The sequence below is a fragment of the Mesoplodon bidens genome, assembly GCF_964165515.1.
Source record: "Mesoplodon bidens genome assembly, chromosome: 11".
In the NCBI taxonomy this organism is placed as follows: domain Eukaryota; kingdom Metazoa; phylum Chordata; class Mammalia; order Artiodactyla; family Ziphiidae; genus Mesoplodon; species Mesoplodon bidens.
Window position 1 is genome coordinate 4,798,621 of NC_138167.1, and position 20,874 is coordinate 4,819,494.

At 49.3% G+C, this 20,874-nt stretch overlaps 1 protein-coding gene across 2 annotated transcripts in view; it reads right to left on the reverse strand.

Annotated features, from left to right (window-relative positions):
- The window catches only part of ANO2 (anoctamin 2), a gene marked incomplete at both ends in the record, with an annotated part of 339,298 nt that overhangs the window by 7,592 nt on the left and 310,832 nt on the right, over window positions 1–20,874 (reverse strand). For both annotated transcript variants that reach the window (XM_081247877.1, XM_081247876.1), the window contains 3 exons: window positions 5,127–5,308; window positions 7,280–7,332; window positions 7,706–7,858. In XM_081247877.1, the coding sequence (XP_081104003.1) occupies window positions 5,127–5,308; window positions 7,280–7,332; window positions 7,706–7,858 (388 nt within the window). The remainder of the gene's footprint in view (window positions 1–5,126; window positions 5,309–7,279; window positions 7,333–7,705; window positions 7,859–20,874) is intronic.

Genomic DNA, 20,874 nt, shown 5'->3' on the forward strand with positions numbered 1-20,874 from the left:
TGGGTCCTGCAGAAAAACCTGCAGGAGCCATCCAAGGATGCTGTTTCGGAATGCTCAGCATCTCCAAACAGACCCAGTGGGTTGCCCAAGCCCAGGTGGGCTCCTTGAGCTCTCAGACCCGGGTCCCTGGCCAGGCCCTGCCCTACTGACCTCTCTGCTCCACTCCGCTGAGCCAGGAGCCTGAGTCACCATCCAGCCTGTAGGATACAGTGGTCTCTGGACCCTGTCAAATGACCACTAATCAAGCCTGCAGACTGACGTCACGGGGCTGTTTACGGAGCAGCCCGGCCGGGGCAGTTAGATGGCTGAGGCAGACGTGGCTCCAAAAATGCTGGGAATGCATCTCAAATGGGCAGCCGGAGACTTGTCCTAAATTTTATTGCTATTTTTAAGATACCTCTATCCCTGGCGAGGCCGGACTGGAGCTGGAGACCTCAGTTTTACTTGACCACATTTATCTCCGGGGGTCACGGAGAGCTAAGAATAAGAAGGGTCATCGAGTTCCCAACACTATTTGCCAGAAAATCAGGACAAACTTTTCATTTCCCATCATGGGAGCGGTTCTAAACGTGGGCTTTGGGGCTAGTTCTAGCGTTGTCTGTGTTTCTCATAATCAGTCTCTCTCTCTCTCTCTCTCTCTCTCTCTCCCCAGCCCCCTCCATCCCCCACTCCCTTCATTTCTATTTCTGACAGCTGCTGACAAATCCTGGCTTACAAAGACATCAGTAGTTTATGCCTCCACTTCATCAACCTCCAGAGACTATGGTGAGCCAGACAGGTCCACACGGCATGCGGTGATTAGAACCTACCTGGGGTAGGTAGAGATTTTCATCAGCAATCCTCATCCACCTAGGATAGGTAGCCCCCAAAGTAAACCCACTTGAGACGGCATATCTAGATGATTCGATGACCCCACTCTCCAGACACCTGCTTACATTTCAGATTAGGGCAGCTCTTTTTTTTTTTTTTAGATGTTGGGGGTAGGAGTTTATTAATTAATTTATTTATTTTTGCTCTGTTGGGTCTTCGTTTCTGTGCAAGGGCTTTCTCCTGTTGCAGTGAGTGGGGGCCACTCTTTATCGCGGTGCGCAGGCCTCTCACTATCGCGGCCTCTCTTGTTGCGGAGCACAGGCTCCAGACGCGCAGGCTCAGTAGTTGTGGCTCACGGGCCTAGTCGCTCCACGGCATGTGGGATCCTCCCAGACCGGGGCACGAACCCGTGTCCCCTGCATTGGAAGGCAGATTCTCAACCACTGTGCCACCAGGGAAGTCCGGGCAGCTCTTTATTTTCAATGTAACCCACTGGTCTCCACAGCGCAGTCAGAGATGATACCAGTGAGAAGTCCCTTCCATCCCCCACCATGGCTCCCAGGGCCCTAAGGTGAGTCCACACCCCCCCCACCCCGTGACCAACGTGATCTTCCTGGTCTGGCTTCTGTTTTTCTCCCCGCCTCACCCCTCTTAGCTCATGCCTCTCATTCCAGCTCTGACCACTGAGCATGATCTAGCCCCTCTGCCTGGGACACCCTGTTCTCCCTGGACCTCTGTCACCACCTGACGGCCCCCTCCCGCCCATCACCGCTCCTCCCACCCAGGCCGGCTCGGTCCTGTGAGTGAGCAGTTTCAACAGGTTCTCCTTCTGGCCGCTCTGGCACTGGACACTTAGGTCTGGGTCAGGTGCACGGCCTCCTCCTCCAAGGCTCTGAGAGCTCCCTGCAGTTGCCCGACTGCACATACGGAAGCTCTGTTCTCACTGCTTGTGCGCATGCTCACCTCGCCTGTCCAGCTAGACTCCTCGAGGGAGGCACTGCGTCTTGTTCCCTCTTATATAACCAATGCCAAGCCTATAGTAACGCCTCAAAAATAGATGCACAATGAACCTACGATCCCCACTGGTACGGAGTCAAGAAACAATGGTGGACACGCCAGAAACGCTTTTGGTTTGATTCCTGAATGATCTGTTTTCTGCAGGTACATTTTTCTTGACAGAAATACAGCATGCACTTCCTGCACACGCACCCAGTGTTAATTCCGCCACTTAGCAGGCCACAGATGAGCCACGATCCCATCTACTTTCCTGGAAACAATGGAGGGAAGAGTTATCAGGGCTTTACAGCTGGCTGGAAAGTCCAGTGACTCTGACGGCAGATACAGCAAAGCTCGATGTGATCCATGTGTGCTAATAACACCTGGTCTCCTGGGCACCCGTTGTTTTGGTTGAGTTGCATTCATCCATTCATCTTGACTTCAGATCTCAGAGGAGGAGGGAACTACCCCCTAGTCTGAGATCACGTGCTTCAGATGGAGATAATTTCACTTCCTACCCCTAACCCCACGGCCCCAAAGACCACGGAAAGCATTGCATTCTTCTGGCCACAGTGATCGGCTCTGGGTAGGAAGTGCGTACTAATCCCAGCCAACAAGCTGCAGCAGGATTTGTTGAGATTGTTGGGAAAGAAGTATAGGCTTTTTTTTCCCACTGGACTCGGACACAGTATGATACTGGCCTGTAGCTGCTGGCAATCATCCAGTGCTTGGAACTATAGCCATCACTGACTACAGTAGGGTTGGAAGATGGAGAAAGATTTGGTTTGGGCAGATTGAATCCAATCTACCCAACTAGAACTACCCTTGACTTTCAATAGAGAGGCATGGAAGTCCCTTTGTGTTTAAGCCAGTGTAAGCCCCTGATGTATCTGGAAAGCACATTCATAGTGTCACTGGAAGATGTGATGGTCAAGGACAAGGTCAGAGTCCCTTGGTGCTCTGGATAGACTTGTGCTTCTAGACCAACCAAAGGAACAGCGTTAGCCTTGCTTCCCCACGTGACAAGTCACACTCGTGCTGCTCCCCCCTGAGCATGGGCGATGAAGCTTGTGCTCCTGGAGAGACGTGAGTCTTGCTTCCGATGTGTTGCTAGAAACCTCTGCGATCTTGGAAAACTCTTCAACATTCTAAGCCTTGGTTTCTTTTTAGGTAGAACGAGAGTTTCAACAAGATGATTTCTGCACCTTCCAGTTACAAAAATGATTTTGTCCTTCTCACTTTTCAGTGCCCGTTCGTTTACTGTGAAGGTGCTGACTGACTTCACGTACCCTGCTGGAGCAAATCTAAATGCGACCAGGAAAGGCCACCAGCTGGTCCAGACCCCACTGTACAGGGGATCTGCAGACCCAAATCCAGCACCATGGACAGACAGTCTGGCGCGCCAGCAGTGGCCCCTGGGCAATGCAGGGTAGTAGCAAATCTGCCTGCTCGAGTTAGACTCGTTGTAGTCCCAGATGTGAAAATGCTAGAAACATCTAGGCTATATGAATCAGTATCTGTGAATAAATGGACTTACCTATTCTTAGATCTGGTCCCTGATTTTGAGCCTTTCTGGTTGGCTAGTGTTAAGCCCTGAAGTTATTGCTCCTGGGACCAGAATACCCTTCTATGTAAATCACATATTGGGAAGGTTGTTTAACTCAGTCATCTGGGTTGGGAAGTCCAATTCGTTTTCTCCCTTTTGTGGTTCGGAATGAGTCTGAACCTGAGCAGCCATCTTACAAACGTCTGACCTTGGGTACCAAGGCATCCCAGGTGGAAAAGCACGACAGACACGCCCAGGGTCATCACTGCTGCAAACACAACCGGGGCACTGCTACTGCTTCTTCAATGGAGCACGAACAGCTTTTACATCAGACACTATTGGGGATGGTCCAAGAAAACCCTACATGTGTCCTCTGATACCTTTTTCTAGGTTTGGGGTTTGTTGTAGTTATTGTTCTGTTTAAATATATGGGGTGTGATCTTGGATCGAGTCCTTTATGGGGACAATCACTTAACCAAGGTACAAAAGGGTTAAAGAATTCATTCCCCCTGCTCTTTTTCTCTTTCTTTGTCCTTCTCTGGTAAGTAGTGGAGAGTTTTCTGTTTCTCAGCTTCAAGGATCCCTGGGCTGACAAATTACAATCAGGACTCTAACTTGGTCCTCTCAGGAATTCCAGCTATTCCCTCTACGTGTTAGATGGAAATTGCCGCTTAGATTTCCGACCATCATGTTAAGTGCAACATGACTGGAATCAAATTCATCTAACTTATTATAAATTAGATTCTCTTGGCATCTTCCCCATCCCTGTCATTGGACCCACAATTTCCCAGGCCTCTGGCTTCAGCCCAAACTTCGGAGTTATCCTTGCCTCACTCTCTCTCGTGTCTCTGGTACCCAGCTTTGTAATGTAGGACATTAAGTAGTTCATCTTCTCCCTCCCTCTGAATTGCTTCCACCTCTCTGGTCCGTGCCTACCACCGGTCATGTCTGAATGATGTAGCACCTCAGCCGCCCTCGAGTTAGCCCAATTCTAGCCCATCTTCCCCTCTGAGACCGGATTAGTTTTCCTAAGCCCACACTTCAGCCTATAATTCCCTGGCCCTAAAAAGGTCCGCAACTTCCTATTGCATCACATTAAAATTCCTGTAAGATGTCGAGATTTCCCATTATCTACTTCATCCTACCGACTGAAATTCAACAAATTCAACAATGCTTTGGCTTATGCTACCCTAGGAGTTGCTCTCTATATTGTATTTCCTATGTTATTCCCTATTATTATCTCCCAAGCACTCTCCTTGCCAACTCCAGCAACCAGCCCCTAAGTGTTTAACACCTCAGATTTGTCCCCACCCCCGTGACCTGGCCCATGCTGACTCCATACCTAGGATACTCTCTCGTTTTGCCCTACAACTCCTCATGGCCCCTCCAAGAAGCCTACCCTTTCCATTCCAGCCTTCACTGTTCTCCTTCTCCTTCGAACACGCATAAGGCTCATGGTCCATACTAGACATAAACACTGAATAACCTGCAGTGTCCTACCAGTTCTGTTTTCCTCCCAGCCAGACCATAAACCAGACCTTCCCTTGATGGTAAGGACGAACCTATATACTTTTTTATCTGCTCCACGGTGTCTAGCAAAAGTCACTCAATAAATATTGGACAATTCATTGAAATTGACTTGTAGGGATCTGGGGTTTGGGGGTAGGAGACAGAAGCGAAGGAGAATAATGATGTAAGTCTTAACTCATCCGGATAATTACCTGGACCTGCCGCTTCTAGTCCTCTGCTGCCCTCCTGCCCCCGATGACTTTACCTGCAGAACTGAACCTCCTGGTCAAACTGCGAGTTCTCGGGCTGCGTTCCCTCCTTCAGCTGGCTGACGTTGAAAAAGGAGAGGGTGTGGTTGACAAAGCCATGCAGAGTCCCGTTGTGACTGTAGGAGTACTGATACACCAGGCGGGGGATGAAGTCGGAGGTGACCGCGATGACAAAAGCCTGGGGGTAGAACCACAAGCACCTGAGGAACTGTCAGGATGGACACCATGCGGGTGACACAGGTCCATCTGCCTAAGAGACTGTCCCCTCTGGGCTCTCCATCCAGAGGCCCTGCTCTGATTGATACAGAGTCCTTGTCCCTGAGCTCACAACATGGACTCCCCTGGCTTTTCCATCTTTCATACATGTAAGGAAACCCACAAGTCAGTGGCTGTCAAGAGAGGGAATTACAACCACCGAAGCAAAGGATGCTAAGCCAGTTTGGACTATTTGGTGAGGGAGGGCATGAATCATCTCTGAGATATCTGAATTGATGCTGGCATTGGCCATGCCAAAGTAGAGTGGAAGATTTTCTGAGAAAATTACTGATAGTGGTGAGAGGGCCACTTAAGTGTGACGGGCAAGGATACCAAATGGCCATATATGGAATACATCTGCCCCTGAGGGACACGAGAAAGCCAGGAACACCAAGGATATGGTTCCACGGTGAACCTCAGTTTGACCATCATCTCTCAGCCCTTTTTAGCCCATCATACAATGGAAGTCGCTCTTTCATCCATTTTGCTTAGAAAAAGTGAGATACAGAGAAGAAAGGAGTAGGTCCTGCTGGATGAAACGCACACACCCGACGTAGCGCCTGGCGTATCTAAGTTCCTTATAAATGTCTGTGGAGCAAACCAAACGACAAATGAACGACTGCCTGTTCGGATGAGGGGGGACTTTCTGCAAAGAAAATCTTACATCTTTTTGGCAGGTGTTTATACTGTCCTCGGCACCAACAATTAAAGCCCTTTTAAAAAATGCAGTTTAGGTATTGTTTTCTAAATGTATATACGAGTGTGCATGGCCATAACCATATCTGAGAGTGAGTAACGGACTTCTAATAATCACAGCTGTAATTAACGGAGCACGGGCCATACGTCCTTTCATCATCCCATTTAATTTCCAGACTGATCGATTTGGTGAGACTCTTATTCTCTCCCATTTCTTACAGATAAGAAGTCTTAGAACGGCCAAGGAAGTAAAACGTCCTGTCATTCTGTTGTAGATGAAAAGTGCTTGGTACTCAGGGGCTCTTTTCTAGAAGACACAACTGCAAAGTAGGTACTGATCAAACTGCACCTAATTTCTCAGCCATGAGATGTGCACTTCCTACATCAAACATCCCACGTGTGACGGGCTGATCCCCTCTGCCTCTCTGCACACCTCGTGCCATCTCATGTGTTTTTAGTCGGTAGCCAGGTCACGGCCAGAATCCGTGTTTCTCTACCAAGGGAAAGGGGCCTGTGGCTTTCTTGATGTGGGCTGAGCTGGCAGATGCTGTTTCAGGAGATGGAAGAGGAGGCCCTGCCTGACCACCATCCGTATGGAACGCAGACGCCAAAGGAGCTGCTGGCTTGGGCCCAGCAGGATTTCCTCCGACATGTGGACACGTCTGGCAAGGCAGTTAAGGAGGTCAGAGCAGGCAGGACCCCTCTTCTTCCACGTCCTATCTTAACCAAGCACCGCCAGGGATAATTAAGACCTTACATTGACAGCCTGGAGAAACGGTAATTAGGAACTGCAGCCTGGGCGATGATCCAGGTATTGTTCAGCTCCGGGGTAGAAAAGGAAAGGAAAGAGATGGCTAGATATGTGCAACTCTTTCCTCATGATTCTTGGCTCCGATGAAAGATCTGATCTGGACTCTTAAGGCCGAGGTACGCATTCTGCTGGGTAACTGCCTTTCTTGCTCTTAGCGAAATGTACGACAAAGCTGCACACCTCTGGCAACAGCCTGATGACTTAGAAGGCGTGTACGCGATATTAACGAGGGGTGGGGAGTGGGTGGGCGCGGGGCGCCGTCTTAAACAGAGCTCCAAATGGAAGAAGCTGTGAGGTACCAGGACAGGTTTCCTGCCCTGAGGACCTCCGCTCCCCGGGAAAGCCCCTCCCACAGAGCGAGGGTGTCATGAAAGCAAAAGCACTTACGTTGATGATAACAGAGAACTTGCCGATGCCCGAGAGGATGTCAAACCAAATCCCTGTAAGACGGGAAAAAAAGGGCGTCTGGCTCATTCCCGCCCTCAGCCCGGGGACGACAAGGCTGCAGTCAGAGTGCCGCCTTGCAGGCAAGTTACCAGTGGAGCTCTGCCGGGCCCCCCAGGGATAGGCTTATCTGGAAAGGCTTAGGTGCACCCGTCTGCCAAGCAGGGGGCCAGCGGGGGGGGTGGGGGAATACGTGGCCGCCAGCACCTGAGGAGATGAGGCTGAGGGGCTCGAAGGGGTGATAAGGAATGCTCCAGCCCTCTGGATGCCCGACAGAGTGGGAGGGGGGCGGCCAGGGAGACAGGGGGAGGGTCGGAGGGAGGGGACGGGGATGGGCTGCGTCGCCTCTGAGTGATGCAGGGGACAGACCGATATCTTTGGTTCGCACAGCATCTGGCCGCCTCAGCTCTGTAACGAACTTCTTCGCATCGAGCCGCACTTCAATGACGTTGTTGAGGAGGGCGAACACCGGCGCCAGAGGGAAGGAGGCCACAAAGAGGGTGACAAAACCAAACTGGATGACTGAGAGAGAGAAGAGCACAAGAGGCAGAAGGATTTAGACGTACGTTTGCCTTGCAGCTCTAGCCCCCGTCTTTTCTGAGCGGGCTCTCTGGTCCACCTTGGACTCAGGCTCCCTTTCCGTCCTGCCCCCCAGGAGGGGCGTTTCTTTCTCAGCACCCACAGGCCCGGCAGTCAGTGCCGTCACTTAGGGGCAAAGCTCTATTTAGTTGAGAAGATACGAGAAAAGGAAAAGTCTCCACCCCTTCCTTCCCATGACCTTGTATCTCCAGTCACTAACCCTGGTCATTGAACTCAGAGGTGAACAAACTTCTTCAGCAAAGGTCCGGATAGCAAATATTTTTTTTAATTGAACTTTAGTTAATTTACAATGTTGTGTTAGTTTCAGGTGTACAGCAAAGTGATTCAAACTGAATCATATATATATATGTATATATATATGTATCTTCTTATCTATATATAATTTTCAGATTCTTTTCCATTATAGGTTTTTTTTTAGATGTTGGGGGTAGGAGTTTATTAATTTATTTTTTTTTGCTGTGTTGGGTCTTCGTTTCTGTGCAAGGGCTTTCTCTAGTTGTGGCAAGTGGGGGCCACTCTTCATCACGGTGCGTGGGCCTCTCACTATCACGGCCTCTCTTGTTGCGGAGCACAGGCTCCAGACGCGCAGGCTCAGCGGCCATGGCTCACGGGCCCAGTCGCGCCGCGGCATGTGGGATCCTCCCGGACCGGGGCTCGAACCCGTGTCCCCTGCATTAGCAGGCAGATTCTCAACCACCGCGCCACCAGGGAAGCCTCCATTATAGGTTTTTTTTTTTTTTATGTTGTGTCCGTTATAAGTTATTATAAGATATTGAATAGAGTTCCCTGTGCTATACAGTAGGACTACGTTGTTTATCTATGTTATATATAGTAGTTTGCATCTGCTGATCCCAAACTCCTAATTTATCCCTCCCCCCAACACTTTCCCCTTGGTAACCATAAGTTTGTTTTCTGTGTCTGTTTCTGTTTTATAAATAAGTTCATTTGTATTATTTTTTAGATTCCACATGTAAGTGATATCATATGGTGTTTGTCTTTCTCTGTCTGACTCACTTCACTTAGTATGATCATATCTAGGTCCATCCATGTTGTTGCCAGTGGCGGTATTTCATCCTTTTTCATGGCTGAGCAGATAGTAACTATTTGTGTATGGTCCTGTCCTGATGACCTAACTCTGCCATTGCACAGTGAGGGGAGCTGTAGACAAACGTAGACCAGCGAGCTTGGTTGGGTTCCAATAAAACTTTATTTACAAAAGCAGTAAATAAAGTGGGTTGGATTTGTTTGCCAAGCCCTGATGTAACTTCAAAACCATATCCCAAAGTTGGCCTCTTCTTCCCCTATCCACAGTCACTGCCTTTATTTAGAAGGTGGATTCCTTCATCACACATGTACCGAGACCTCCCTGAATGTCAGGCCCTGTGCAAAGTCTTTAAAGAGGCAAAGAAAGGTCTGGACCCGCCTTCAAGGAGCCGTCAAGAGAGAGGAATGTACAAAGATGTGCAAGGAGACTTCACGTATGCCAAGAGAGAAGGGAGGATGTACCAGACAAAGTGGAGACCGCAAGGAGAGAGCTCAAGCCTGCTCAGCGTGGGGACTAAGGGGAGTCTCCAGAAGGACACCTAAGCTTAGACTTGAAGGATGGGCCCGTCACTGCAGGCAGAGTGCATTACAGACTGCATCCAAGCCCGGAAGCCGTGCGGGCAGAGGAGTGGAGGTGGCCTGTGCCAATCAGATGGCGTAAGGAGTCCAGGCCCCCATCGTTTCTACCTGGACAACTGCAACCACCTCCTACCTGGTCTCCTCGTGACCGATCCGCCCACATTTCTACATCTGTTCAGCCCCCAGCGCCCAGTAATCCGATCCCATCACTTAACCTACTCACAAGCATTTCAGCTGGCTCCCCTCTGTTTACTGGATAGAATCCAGATTCCTTATCTTGGGACACAGGCACTGGACCATCTGCACCCAAGCTACCTCTCTAGCCCTGCCTCCCAGAATCTCCCCACAACCATCATGCTTCTTCTGCCTTCCCGGACTCTGAGCTTCTCACCGTCTGGATTTCTCCCCAGACACGTTAGCTCCTTCCCTTCCATGGCACACAAGGGAAGGAGCTAGCAAACTCCTATGCATCCCCAAGAACAGTCAAATGCCATCTCCTTGGTGAAGCCTGTTACCCACTCCATTCCTTCCCCACCCTCTGTTACAGCCGCCATTGTGCGCCGCTGTGATCCATCCACCCACATGCCTTCATTTCCCGCTAGAAAGGTAGGGCTCCATCCCTTGTAGGGGCTCAGTACAGATTTGCTGATGCAAAGTCAGACCTGGGTCTCAGGAAAGTCAGTCTAATAGGATTTCCCTACTTATTAAGGCAAGTTACTTAACTTCTCTGCATCTTAGTCACTCCAGTTATAATTTGAGGATAATAACAGTACCCACCAAATAGGTTGACAAAGGGGTAAATGATATTGCGTACATAAAGTGCTCAAAACGATTTCTGCCACTTAATAACTGTTCAATAATGTTACCTGTTATGTGTACCGTTACTCTTATTGGAGTGCAGGTGGCTGCAATGTATCCTGCATATGGACCCCTTAGACACACGTTTAAGGTGCAAACCCCGAAGGAGAGTCAGGAGGCCTGACTTCGAGCCCCGGATATGTTTCTCACTAGCCCTAGGTCCCTGGGCAGTTCTCTCTGTTTCATTGGGCTTCAGCATCCTCATCCTTAAGGTGAAGAGACCGGTTTAAATTCCCTTCAGGTCTGATTTGCTGTGATGCTGTAATTCTTATTCTCTTGGACAAATGTCAAGATTCTAGGATATCAAAGTAAAGAATGAAAGACCAGGGTCCAAACAAAATAAATTAATGAAATGAAATAAAATGAAATAAAAAGTGTTCACAGAGGGATAAGCTTAACCACAGCAGAAGGTTCAAGACACAGAGCATGCGTAGAACTTCACCCAGCACAACCGCTTTTGATTTGGCCCAAGGTTGAGGGCTAAGGCTCCTGCTAACCCAGCTCTATCACAGCCATGGTCCTGGATGCCCAGTGGATTCTCGGCAGGCCCTACGAGACCAGCAGCTGCCGGTTGGTGACAAGATGTACCAGAAGGCACAAATTTGTCAAGGCCGGGTCCTTGGAATGACCGCCTGGCTAGCTAGCTGGCCGAAGGGGAGAAGAAATCTTCCCAAACAAGCGTGGGAGCCAGTTCAAAATGCAGCGTCTACCACGTCTCTTAAAGGAGGCTTTGCTGAGTCAGGGGTGGGGTGAGGGCAATCGGGGGTGGAGGGGGATGGAATTAACACGGAAAGCAAAACAGATGTTAGACTAGTTTTGTGAAACCTGTAAAATGCATGTCTGTATTTAAGTATACAGATGAACATATCTTTATTTCTGGAGTTCTAAGTTGGTCTTCTTGATTCTGATGAGCTCAGGTCTACAGAGCAAATGTTCTTCTTATAAGTGACTTCCTCCAGCAGAACTGTTTAAACTCTGCAAAGCCCCCACGAGGACTTAGCAAGGGGACTGATGGGGCAGGGAAGGGGCAAGTTACCTCCGAGTGACTACAAATAGATACGGCATGCCCTCTCCACACTCATGCAAACGGCACTCAGAAATCCAATGTCCTTCCAGGATCGTAGGAAAAACCAGGACTCTCCACTTCCTCAGCTTCCCTTCACATGAGTTCCAAAGGCAGATATGAACCCTCTCCTCTGAGGCTGCCCTGATGGTTTGCTTCTTCACCTTCACAAACTCTCCAGCACAGGGTCCCTCTCTGTCCACACAACTTCCAGTGGTGACTTGACGCTAATAGTGCCCATAAGTGATCCCAACATCATAACATGTCTCTTCTCTTTCCTCTTCCAGGCACGTCTGTGTGTTCAGCACCAGACAACCTTAAGAGCGTGGACTCAGCAAAGGCCAGTGATGGCCACAGTCCTGTGCCTCTTCTGATGTTACTATAGGTCCTGGGCCAAGAGAAACCACCCTCTGAAGATGTCCCATTGCTGCAGGTGTTGGCTGCTTGGACTGGGTACACTGCCTATTTCCAGGAATCAACCCAAAGAGGCAGAAACAAAGAGGAAGCTTTGTTTCATCTTGGGGAGGAAAAAAAACATAAAACCATAAACCTCTGGCATACAAATGTCAACTCCAAGACGTGCTTTTTTTGGCCAAAGGTCTAAATGCTGTATCAGATGGGCGTCCTTCCGAGGTCACTTCAGAGGACACAATGATATCAGCCTTCAGCAACACCAAGACTGGCTTCTAAGAATAGCCAGCCCCCAAGAGGCTGAGAGCAAGGCCGGAAATCCCCCCTGTGCTGCCTAATACAAGCCAGCTTGGCTCGACCAATAACAGATTCAACCTGGCCAAGCCAATTAGGGAGGAATTCGTAAGTTGATTTTCAACTAAATCTTTACAAAGCCTGCTGTAAAGTGCCCCAGAAATACCGAGCTGAAAGAATGAAGACTGGAAACCCTCATAGGCACAAACCCCACTGGGTTTTCTCTTCTCAATCCCCAGCCAGCCAGGCTCCTTTTAAAATATGCGGCTATCAGCCCTGTGCTGCCTGATGCCAGAGGCAATTAAAATCCTGGCCTTGATTACCTGGGCTTAGGTTAAAATAACAAAGAGGAGTGGATTACACTCAACAAGATGGCATCCAGAAAGGACATTCCAGGACAATCTGCTTAAAGAAGAAAATAATACATCAGGTGGGATAGAGTGGACTGGCCAGGATTGGTGGAAAAGCTCTTGATGGAACACAATTTGTTATTCAGTTATTTAAATTCTTCAGTAAATATATCTACCTTTCCGTCACACACGCACACGCACACACCCCGTCACACACGATAACGTCCAGATCCTTGGTGTGGCACTCAAGACCCTTTGTGATCTGACCCTAACTTATTTTTCCAGACGCCATGTGCTCCCTACCCACCCCCTGTGCTCAGGGCTGACACTGAGCTGGGGTGTTTGGAGATCAAGTCGGCCTGCTTTCCAACCATTTCAAAACCATTTGGACTTCCCCAAATTCACCAAGTTTCCCATACTCCTGAGCCTTTGTACACACCATGGCAATCTGTCAATTTCCTTCTCTTCTTGTCTGATGGATGGATTACCATTTATGTTTCAGGTTCAACTCAAACTTAACCTTCTCTATGAAGTCTCTCCCCTACCCCATTCCTCACCCCTACCCCAGGCAGAATTGGGAGCCACAGGCACCTCCCCTCCTCACTCCCATAATGCCTTGCATGTGTCCCTCTACTTGTTTATTTGACTTGCTCCCTGGACGGCAAACCCCTTGAAACCACGGACATTTTTGACTCTTTTCCGAGGTCCCACAATTTTGTGTGGCGCCCGTCCCATAGCAGATGTTTAGAGGTTATCTTGTTTCATAAACACAACTTATTGTCACCAGCTGTAAACACAAAACAAACACGAAAAGAGGCAGACAGCTAAAATGTGTGAATGAGGGCTTCCCTGGTGGCGCAGTGGTTGAGAGTCCGCCTGCCAATGCAGGGGACACAGGTTCATGCCCCGGTCCGGGAAGATCCCACATGCCACGGAGCGGCTGGGCCCGTGAGCCATGGCTGCTGAGCCTGCACGTCCGGAGCCTGTGCTCCGCAACGGGAGAGGCCACAACAGTGAGAGGCCCGCGTACCACAAAAAAAAAAAAAAAAAAAAAAAAGAAAATGTGTGAATGGAAACCACTGTGCTTAGTGATGGGAGCGAGAGGGGGCCGTGAGGTTGTAACACATCCACACAGCCCTTCTCAGCGCTGTCACGCCCACAGAAGGGTTCGAAGAAAGTTGGTTGTAAAACCAGTCAGTTAGGAAAGTCTAATTCTAATGAAAATAACTATAGCTTTTTTTTGAAACTTTCTATAATTTAGTAAATTTAGAAATTTTATAATATAGTCTGCTTAAGGTAGCAGTCCCCAACTTTTTCGGCACCAGGGACTGGTTTCTTGGAAGACAGTTTTTCCACGGATGGGGCCGGGGGGGGGGATGGTTTGGGGATGATTCAAGCGCATTACATTTATTGTGCACTTTATTTCTATTATTATTACATTGTACTATATAATGAAATAATTATGCAACTCACCATAATGCAGAATCAGTGGGAGCTTTTTTCACTTGCCACTCACTGAGAGGGTTTTGAAATGAGTCTGCAAGCAGTTGATTTATTATGGTCTCTGTGCAGTCAGACCTCTCTGCTAATGATGATCTGCATTTGCAGCCGCTCCCCAGCACTAGCATCACCACTTCAGCTCCACCTCAGGTCATCATGCATTAGATTCTCGTAAGGAGCGCGCAGCCTAGATCCCTCGCGTGCGCAGTTCACTGTAGGGTTCGCTCTCCTGTGAGAATCTAATGCCGCCGCTGACCTGACAGGAGGCGGAGCTCAGGCGGTAACGCGAGCGATGGGGAGCGGCTGTAAATACAGATGAAGCTTCGCTCGCTTGCCCTCCGCCCACGTCCAGCTGTGTGGCCCGGTTCCTAACAGGCCACAGACTGATGCCGGTCCGTGGTCCTGGGGTTGGGGACCCCTGGCTTAAGGGGATTAAAATCTGGGGCTTAAGAACCCTCCCTGTCATGAACCACTAATAAGCAATGCAAGGGAAGGACCCAGGAACATGTTGGCGTGAGTTTGTGTCTTCACTCGGGAGGCGGTTACTGAAAAGATTCAGCTAGAAACAGTCCATTAATATAAACACGCAGGTAAAAACACCACGGGAAGGTCATCGCTGTTTATTTCATCAGCCTGTATTTCCAGGCTGTGCCCAGGGATGCCCTTCTCCTAAGGGCAAGGGAAGACACTGTGCACAGCAGTGAGTGTCTGGTGTGAAAAGAATTGCAAGTGTTGATGGACCACGTAAACAGGAGGAGATAACAAGAAGAAGGCACGTGAGCTAGTTCCTCGGCATAGACCTCTATTGCCTAGGAAAATAGTAGCAGTCTTTACAGAAGTATAAGAAGGTTCTCAATGTCCATCATTCACCACTTATTCATTCATTCATTCACTCATTCGTCCAACAAGCATTTATTGAGCACATCCTAGACACTGAGCACCATGCTCATTGCTAGGAAACAAAGATGAATAATTACTGTGTCATCCTTCCAAGGGCTCATAGGATGCAGTGGAGGAGATGGACATGTAAGCAAATCCTGGTTGTGTGTTGGAGTTAGATCTCTAAGGGCAGCATTAACAGACTGCAGTGAGTACAAGGGCAGGGGTAACTCAGTCTCACCAGCGGGCCCGTGGAGGCTGCAGAGACTCACGACCACTGGGCTTCACTTGAAGAACAAGTCAAAGAGGCATCTGATGGTTTGCTGGATGTTTGGTCATTAACATCTTTCCTGCCAGTCACTCATCCAAATTCACAGACTACTTAGGAAATAAAGGCAGTAAGTGGAATTCCCTTTCAATCTGCATAGAGTCACTTGGAGTTTATATAATGGATCAGATTCAATTCAGAAACCCTGGAAGTCATAACAGGAAAGACTAGCCTTGAAGTCAAGGCTTGAGTATTAAAGAGTTTACTGCCTACAAGTCATCACAGCACCAGGAAAGATCAGCAAGGCACATTTTCTCCTTTTCTTTGTGATTAAGGGAGACTGGGTCCCCACCTTTCCTCACTCCCATGTGAACTGTGAAATATTAACTCCTTCAGCTGAAGGAGGGAGGACCAATGGCTTTCTGAGAGTCCCACTACTCAAGAACTCAGAGTCTAGTTGTAACAGCTGATTTTAGGTTGATAGTAGGATACACACCAGTCCATAAGCAGCCCTCTTCGCTGCCTTGGGAACAGAGCTTAGGGTCGTGTGGAGTCTTCAGACATGAACCCTGCTGATGGCCACAGAAAAAGGCAGAAGAACATGGTTCTCAGCCACAGGGAGCTTAAAGGCCTGGAGACTATGGTCTTCTGGAAAAAATGTTCCCATTGCTCCTCTTCTATCTCCTCTGAGCAAAACTCCAAACCCTCAGAGGTCATGAAGCTTCAACGAACAATTCCTAAACACCTACCATGTGCAGGCAGCATGCTCTCTAGTTCATAAAGTAGTCTTCAGTGTCAAGTATTATTATCTCCTCTGTACAAGTGAGAAAACAGCCTCAGAGAGGTGAAATAATCTTCTCAGGGCCACACACCTAAAAATCAATGAAGCTCGGAAACAAAGATAGTTTCTGATGCCACCCGAGTTCAAGGTCCTTTCACTGCACCAATATGTAAATATGCAACCCTAAGGCAACAGCATCCCTTCCCCCTGCCTAGTTACTCCCACGCATCTTAGGTTTCCTTTATTGGATCTTCTCTGATCTGATCTCTTTTCGTCAGAGAATGAACTTCTATGGATACCAGCATCCCCACCAATCTGTACAGGTATGTTCCCTCCCCAGAGCGTCTTCATTCACGTACACGTGGCTTCTGCAGGGGGCACATGCGGCTGAACCTGATGCTTTCTGTGCCACCGCTCCTGTCTGCCCTGCATTCGTGGCACCTCAAAAATCTTACATCAGTTTCTTATAAGTAGAGAGAATTGAATTTGTGAGCTCTACTGATTTGTTTCTGATTTTCAGAGAACCACTTGGTGAATTCCCAGCCAATGTTTATTGACTGAACAAATGAACGGCCTGGATTACTCACTCCTGTTTACTTTTTCCATCTGCAAAATGGGACGTGAGGGCCAGTTACCCACGCGTCCTTCCTCTCATCCATCCATCCATCCATCCATCCTCCCATCTACCCATCTGGACTGGGGTAATGCAGTCAGTTGAGGTGGAAAAGCAATGAAAACAGTCAAGGCTGAAGAGAAGTTCCCAAGCAACAAATCCCTGAGGACCTTTGTTTGCCCTTACCTCTTCCTAAAGGGCTGGGGCAAAGTCAATGCAAGGAACACATACGTATGTGTATGGTGTTTTAGAAAAAAGGAAATAAAGAACAGAGAAAGGAGGGAGACACAAATATGCAAACTCTAAGGCCCCACAACTGGGCTGTGGTTGGGCAACAAAGTTCGCTCTGAGCTTCCTGGATGACAGAGCCAGAAGAGAAATGGGAAAGAGAGAGTTCTCAGTACTGTAACCTAAAATACTGCCTCCATTCATTCACTCACTCACTCGGGCATTTCTCGAGCACTGCCTGGGCATCTCCTCTATGTCAGGAGCCTTCCAGGCATGGTATCCAAGTACACTCTTGCCTTTTCTCTTGTCTTCATGGGGAAAGGGGCTCCTGGCACAGACAATGACAAGCAATGTGGGCTTCAAAAGAAGAGGAGAGACTTGACCTGCAACTCACCCTCCTCCCCAGAAATACCGGAAGGAGACCCTAGATGCTGCCTGAATTGCGTTTAAACGGCATTTGGAGAAGACGGCAGGTGCCTGATTATCCAGTGGGATGACTCAGTTTGTATAAACAGGATGGCTCAGGGAAAGGAATTTCCTGGTTCTTGGAGCCATTGCCTTTGAAACGCACACATTTGGAGTCCTGTGACAGAATACAGAGGCTTCAGCGCTGATGCTGTACAGATATTCTGGAAAATTTCATCACTTACAGCTAAGGCAGCCTTGGGACTGGTTTTCTACATCCGTCTCTTTTGGAAACTTGGAAATGACCCAGTGTGGTCCCTACTGTCCATGACCAAAGAATATGAGACCCGGAAGGAATCTTGGGTGTCACCTGTCATCACTCTCTCTGGAGCCTCAATCTCTTCTACTCTTTATTTAATAAGTGACCACGTTTACTTGACCATTTCCATGGCAGGCTACTCAGTGATGCCTGTAGCCAGCTCTTTGTGTTGTTCTTTATTCTCCGGTTCATTTGCAAGTCACTGAGACTTTGGGATTTTTGTTATAAAGCATTATCATACTAGGAGTTGACTATTACAAAGGGTATTTTGCCTGACCTACCCAGATAATTTTACAAGTCCATCCATTTGCATTGCTGAATGAGATCTGCCCTTAGTGGGATAGCATCCCCTAATTAAAAGCACCTCAAAATAAGGAACCTTGGCCCCTGGGGGAGGGGGAGGAGGCAGACTGTCCCAGCTCTATCAATACACCCAGGGTGTCTGGAGAGCTTTGAAAATGGTGATATCTGTCGTAGCTAATTATCACTTTGTCTTCAAGATCCTCACGACAGGATCACCTCTTTCATTCTTTATTCTTCTTCCTTCATCTTCAAACTTTTATTGAGCACCTACTGTATGCCAGGCCCTGTGGTCAGGTGTTGTGAATAAGACACAACAAGAAGCTCCCATCACAATTTGGTGACTAACAGGAAGCTAAGTTGTTGGCCCTCAATTGCATCACTTATTTGATAAAATGGTGATAAAACTTTACCAAGAAAGTCTTTTGGAACTAGTCACCAAACTCCTCTTAGAGGATTAAATTCCGGCCTACATTTCTACGCCAAATTCCACTCTGTAGAAGTCAAAGGCTGTGAGTGTCCGGAGGCCTTAGCTCGCAACTCTTAAAGCAACTGAAGAAATTCCTCTGGTCAGGCCTTGAGGAAAACTCCGCAGCTGGGCTGTGAGGGGTCTGTGGCAAAGGAGCTTGAAGTCCGCTCTGAGGTGGGGGACGGTGATGATTAACGTCATGGCTGCTCCTGGGCCAGCATTCTTCCCTCCGCTCGGAGCCAGGGAAGGGGGATAACCCTTGAAGTCCTTAGTAAGCTCTTCAGGAAAAGGGTTTGATATTGGAGATTCCCTGGAAAGCTGACCGCTCCCCTCACAGGTTTTTGCAGCCTAATCCCTCCCTCTCCCTCTTGGGTTTCTCTTTGTCTGGGGCCAGCCCAGCCCCACCACCCATCCTGCCCAGACAGGGCTCCCCACCACCACCGCCCCCTCCTCAGGCCGACTCCCAGCCTCCCCTTCGCGTCGTGGCCCTGCCCCCAGGCCTGCTGGGCCCCAGTTCCAGCTCAATTTAGAAAAATGTAAATATAATACATCTCTCCCTGCCCCCTCCCTCTTCGGATGACCTGCCTCACCATTACAACCGACAGGCCCCAGGGGGCTCAGTGCACTTCCTGTCAGCATGGGTGGTCCTGGGGATCACGGGGAAGGAAGCTGAGAGCTGAGAGCAGGGCCAGGGATCACCGTGTCAGGCACACCAGAGGCAGTGGGCAGCTTTGGTTTCACTGCTCTCATTTTTGTTAAAGCCCAAGACAAGGGCCCTTCTGGGACTAGGGGGGTCTAGCCCTTTGGGACAGAAAGAGGAAACCCCATTCTGCCCCATGCCTCCACTGAAGCCCAGGTTCCTACTGGTCCTGATGGGATTCTCCTGTGGGATGGTCTGCAAAAGACTCTAGTCTCAGCTCCACGAATGGGTCTTCGGGGTGACCTGAAGCAACTTGTATCACACCCTGGGCCTCATGGTTTTGAGATGCACTGTTGAGCTGGTATGTATGAACTAGGATGTCAGCAACGGAAGGGACCCTGGAGGCGATCTGGCCCAGGTTAGGGACCCTGGGGGTGCCCTGGCTTGAAAGTCTTAATTCTTATCAAGACACTCCATGAATGATGATTCTGCGCACCACTTGCCTCTACTGGGGTAGTGAGGTTTTGTCCCTGCAGACACCTTCCTGCTCTCTCACTCAAAACTAATCTAGAAATGTGAGAAGGTGACGGTGACACTGACCCTGTTTTACCTTATGCTTTTTGCAATACATTAGCAGTCGCAGCAGCACATTACTGGTGACACATTACACAACTGGTTAAGACCACAAGCCAGTGGGTTGCACCTCTGCAAGGAAAAACTCATCATCTGGTCTAACTCCCTATGATACTGAGGAGGAAACGAGGTCCAGAAAGATGCTGTGACGTGTCCAAAGTCGCCCTGCTGGGTACAGGCAGAGCCGGATTCACATCCAAGACCCCTGAAGCCCTGGGAAGGAGGGAAGGAGAGATACTGCTCCCTTTACCCTACAGGGATCATCTGAAGATCAAAGGGGCTTTGGAGACAGGGGTGCAGAGAAATGAGAGGTCATGGTATGACTGCCGTTGCCGAGCCTGAGGTATCCAGGGGGATGCAGAAACCACTGCCTCCAGCAAGGTTCTGACATCTGGACTTCTGTCTTCTCTCCCGCCAAGCTCTTCCGCAGCGCACTACCTGTAAGCAGCATGGACACGGACCGGCTCACATTACTCCTTCTCCTGTTTCCCTGGCTTGGTCCCTGGAAAGGAGCTCATAATGGCCTGGGGTGGGGGAGGGGAGAAGGCAGCCGCGAAGGGGAGGGAGACAGGGGGCGTGGAAGGAGGAGACGGCAGAGAAGGAGAAAGAAGGATATAACCGCCACTCTCGATAATCCACTCATGGGATTATCAGCCTGTTAATCATAGGAGGGTTGGAGCCAGCACTACTAGAAGTAAGATTGTTTCAGCCCGGATAGGGCAAAGCTAGATGAAGGATACCCTCGTTTATGCAGTCACCCCTTTGCAGACGTCTCCAATGTTCTCCGGGCCCCTGCAACGCCCTGAAATTAGTTTCCAGTGGGGCATGGCTGTCTTGGGAGGCGGCTTGTCTGAAACCCTGTGAGGGAGGGGGACTAAAGTACTGTGGAAGGGGGGGGGGCCAGGAGAGGGAAGGGACCCTTTGAGGAGGAGGTGACACAGAACCGGTTTTGTCCACGGGGGTGAGAAGACACAGGGAATGCCAGGGCGAGGGGCACAGACATCGTCAGGCAGAAACAGGGTGACGTGTGGGCTGTGGGTGAGAAGCAGTTGGTGGGTTCACTCTGGCGGCTCTAAGAACGTGTACAAGAATCTCAGGGCGAATAAACTGAAAAGCTGCCTCCCCAAGGCCTTGCTCAGGATGTGGGAACGCCAGAGGCTTCTGAAGAATGGATGGTAAGACCACCACCACCGTAGCAAAAGAATCAGAAGGCTGTAGGCAGACGCTGGCGGTTGTGAGTGGTGGCGTTGGGGGCGTGGCAGGGAAGGCACCAGGGTGGGAGGCTAAGAGGCTGAAGGGAACGG